Here is a 3,471-nt window from a genome sequence, read left to right on the forward strand (position 1 = left end):
TATGGACCCCATTCAACAGCTGGGGAAACTGAGGGACAAAGATGCCAAGCCATTTACCCAAGGCTACACATGCAGTCAGTGTAAGAGCAGGGGCGACTAGAACCCAGGTCTCAGCTAGTGACCCCCTCTTCTGCTCTCTTGGGCCCTGATCCTTGGGATCTTAAGCTTGTTCAGACACTTCAGGGGGCAAATGATGTTGGCCCCTACACCTTGGCCTCCGTACCGGGTCTTGTACCTGTATATCCTCTTGAGGCCTGGCACGGAGGCAATGCAGAGGATCCTGGCTGAGCAGACGGCGATGCAGGCCTCGACTGTGGGCTCCTTCTTGATGCTGAGGAGGCAGACCTGCCCCACGTAGCCATCGCTGTTGCACACCCACACCTCAAAGGCGCTCTCGGGGCCGCTGTGGCTGGGGGAGGCGCAGGAGAACTGGGCAGAGACATGAGACACGGAAGAGCCAGATTAGATCAGAAATGGACTGAAAGGAGATTCGTGAGCGCCTCAGCACGGCAAACCAGCAAGGGAGGGTGACGCTGAATAAAAACAGCTTCTCTTCCTTCCCCGGGTTCACCCGAAATTATGCCTGGGGGAGGTCACTGCAGTCACCCTAGAACACAGCCACTTCTGGGGTGGAACATAAACAACTATATCACATCCCCTCAAACACTATACAGAGGTTTGGGACAAGGAGTGCAGAGAAATGCAGCATCCGTTTGGAAGTGCAAGGGGGAGCTTGGCCAGGACCCCACAGCTAGCACTCCTATGCTGCACAGCCTCTTTAATGACCAGAAGAAATAAGGACCAGGGTTTTGTCTCTCAGCCCAAACATGGTGATAGCGTGACCAGGCACCTCTGGGGAGCACCGTGCCTGCTAGTGGCAAGCTGCCACTTATCCTGACTCTAGGCCGGTGATTTTCAACCAGGACACCACAGCACCTGGGCTGCTCTGAGAGCCTTTCAGGGGTGCTGTGGGACACCACACAATGTTAGCCTGGTTATATGTGCAAACATGATTCACCAGATTTCAAACAGAAATCCATGGTTGTAGTCTTTCTGAGTTCTTTGCAACAGGAAAACTGCTCCTTTATTTTTCTATAGTCAAAAAGAGAGTGAAGACTAAGAGCTGGTATTTTCCAAGGGGAGCTGCGAGTCTAACCACGGGAACCGTGAGTCTATCCAGGGGTGTCTTGAGTCTAAAAAGGTCGAGGACCACTGCTCTAGGCAAAGGAAACCTGCTCTCAGCAGCCCATCCTCAGCTGTGGTACTCCAGAGGCTGCCAGGCCTGGCGGAGGGGACAGGGCCACAGTCCAACTGAACTCCTAGAGATCCCGAAGTGCCACCACAAGACCAGACAGGGCCTGGGGGAAGGAAAGCCCAGGGGGCCAACGTACCTGCATCCCGCTGCGTGTCTTCATGATGGGAATTGCCTTCAGGAACTCAGGGTCCAGGCAGTTTTTGTTGGAAGCTGGATGGGAAGGAGAGAGACACTATCAGGGAGGCTGCGGATACAACAGTGATGATGCCCCTGTGCAGTCACCTCCCCTGTGCCAGAAAGCCTGGCAAGCCAAATAAACAGGGACCAGTGTGGACATGCAGCCACCTCTGGGGTGGAATGCAGTAGCTGCTTAACAGCACGTGGCAACACTGAACAAAACTGTAGGGTTGGAGAATACAGCGTTGAAACTACAGGAACGAGATGGGTGGAATATGCTTTATCGGGCTGGTATCTGGTCAAAGCACAAAAGAAAACAGCCCTGGGATCTTCAAGAACCAGCCAATTGTAAACTTCCCCCCACACCATGCTGGGTTGTGGTTTCACACAGACCCAGGATGCAGGACTCTACCTTCTGGATCATAAAGAAGTAAGGCTGGAAGGGAGCTCCAGAGGTCACAGCTAGTCCAACCCCCTGCCTGAAGCAGGGTCAGCCCTATCCAACCCATCCCTGACACATCCATGATATCAACCCTTCATACAGTCAGCTACATAAAACACAAGGCATCACACCCAAACCTGCCACAGGTAAAGCAGAGGCACCACGGCAGCTAATGTCCTGCATCTGTAAAAGGTTGTTAATATATGCTACCAAGAGATCCCAAGTAGAAGCCATACTCCACACTACAGAGGAAGGAAACCCATCCCCCGCCCCCGAGTTTGTACCAGTCTGACCATGGAGTAAAATTCCTTCCCAACCCCAAATGTGGTACTGGTCTGACCTTGAGCAGAGGGGCAAGACCCTCTAGCCAGGATCCTCCAGGTTTGAGTCCCAACAGGAGCACTGGCACACCTCAGTCAAAATCCCCAGTACTGGCTGCAGCCAGAACCAATGCTTCTGAGGGAGGCTTAAAAACACCCTGACACTTGCACCCGACAGTGGACGGGGTGGGCAGGGGCTATTAGTAAAGACCACAAGCCTGGGAAACACTCATAGCAGAACATAGGCATAGACCAACCCCAACCAGTGGCTGTCCAACCTCTTCTTGAGCACCTCTGGTGATGGGGAGTCCACACCTTCCCTAGATGTCTATTCCGCCGCCTCACTATTCTCACAGCAAAGCAGTTTTTTTTCCGGATATCCAATCTGAACTTACTTTGCTGTAGCTTTAAGCCACTGGTTTGCATCCTGCTCTCTGCAGCAGGAGAGAAAAGGTGCTTTCCCTCTTCTTTATGGCAGCCCTTCAAGTATTTGAAGACTGATACCATGTCCCATCCTGAACGCCTTTTCCACAAGCTGAACATGCCTAGCTCCTTGTACGAATTGCTGACTTAAAATCAACACCCTCATGGTACCCGGGCTCCAAATCCCAATCCCTGCAGCTTTCTACTGGGGCTTTCCTCTGGGGCCTCCCATCTACATACTGACCCAACCAAGCCCTGCTTAGCTGACTCAGAGCCAAGAAGGTGCTGATTTTTACAACCAACACCCTGATGGCACTGATGCTGCAATTTCCAACAGGACCCTTCCCACCAGCAGCCCTGGGCCACTTGGCCAGCCCCTGCTCACCCAGCTTCTTCTTGGCATCCTCAAAAGCCTGTTCGAAGCTGTGCCGAGCATCTGGGTTGGGGAACTCGAAGACAAAGGACTCGGTGCCGTCAGCCTTGGTGGTGGTGAGCTCCACTTTGTTGGGTGGGAAGGACATGCTGAAGGACAGGGACTGCTTCTCGGCCAGCTCCCGGTGGATGGCAGCCATCAGGTCCTTGATCACGTCGTCCAGGCTCTGTGGATGACAGCAAGAAGGATTTTTTAACCTTCACAGCACTGGACTGGGACTGGAGAGACCTGGGGTCTGCCCCTGGCACCCTGTGCAAGCCTGGGCAAGTCATTTAATTCTCTATGGCTTGTTTACACGGGATACTCAGGAAAATGAATCTGGATTAACTAAAAGGGTGGAGGAATTGAACTGTGTTTATAGCAGGTTACTTTAGGACCCTGCTACATGTTCGCATTAAAGCTGGGTAGAAACCAGCTCTAG

General features: G+C 52.8%; 1 protein-coding gene across 1 annotated transcript in view; it reads right to left on the reverse strand.

Moving 5' to 3' along the window:
* Positions 1-3,471, reverse strand: part of ARHGEF17 (Rho guanine nucleotide exchange factor 17) — a 225,820-nt gene that overhangs the window by 18,526 nt on the left and 203,823 nt on the right. Inside the window, exons 11-13 of the mRNA XM_019505928.1 lie at positions 3,003-3,216; positions 1,392-1,465; positions 236-429 (exon numbers count right to left, since the gene is read on the reverse strand). Of these exons, the coding sequence (XP_019361473.1) occupies positions 236-429; positions 1,392-1,465; positions 3,003-3,216 (482 nt within the window). The remainder of the gene's footprint in view (positions 1-235; positions 430-1,391; positions 1,466-3,002; positions 3,217-3,471) is intronic.

This window comes from Gavialis gangeticus, unplaced genomic scaffold (assembly GCF_001723915.1).
Source record: "Gavialis gangeticus isolate Ggan-Ray unplaced genomic scaffold, GavGan_comp1, whole genome shotgun sequence".
NCBI classification, from domain to species: Eukaryota; Metazoa; Chordata; order Crocodylia; family Gavialidae; genus Gavialis; species Gavialis gangeticus.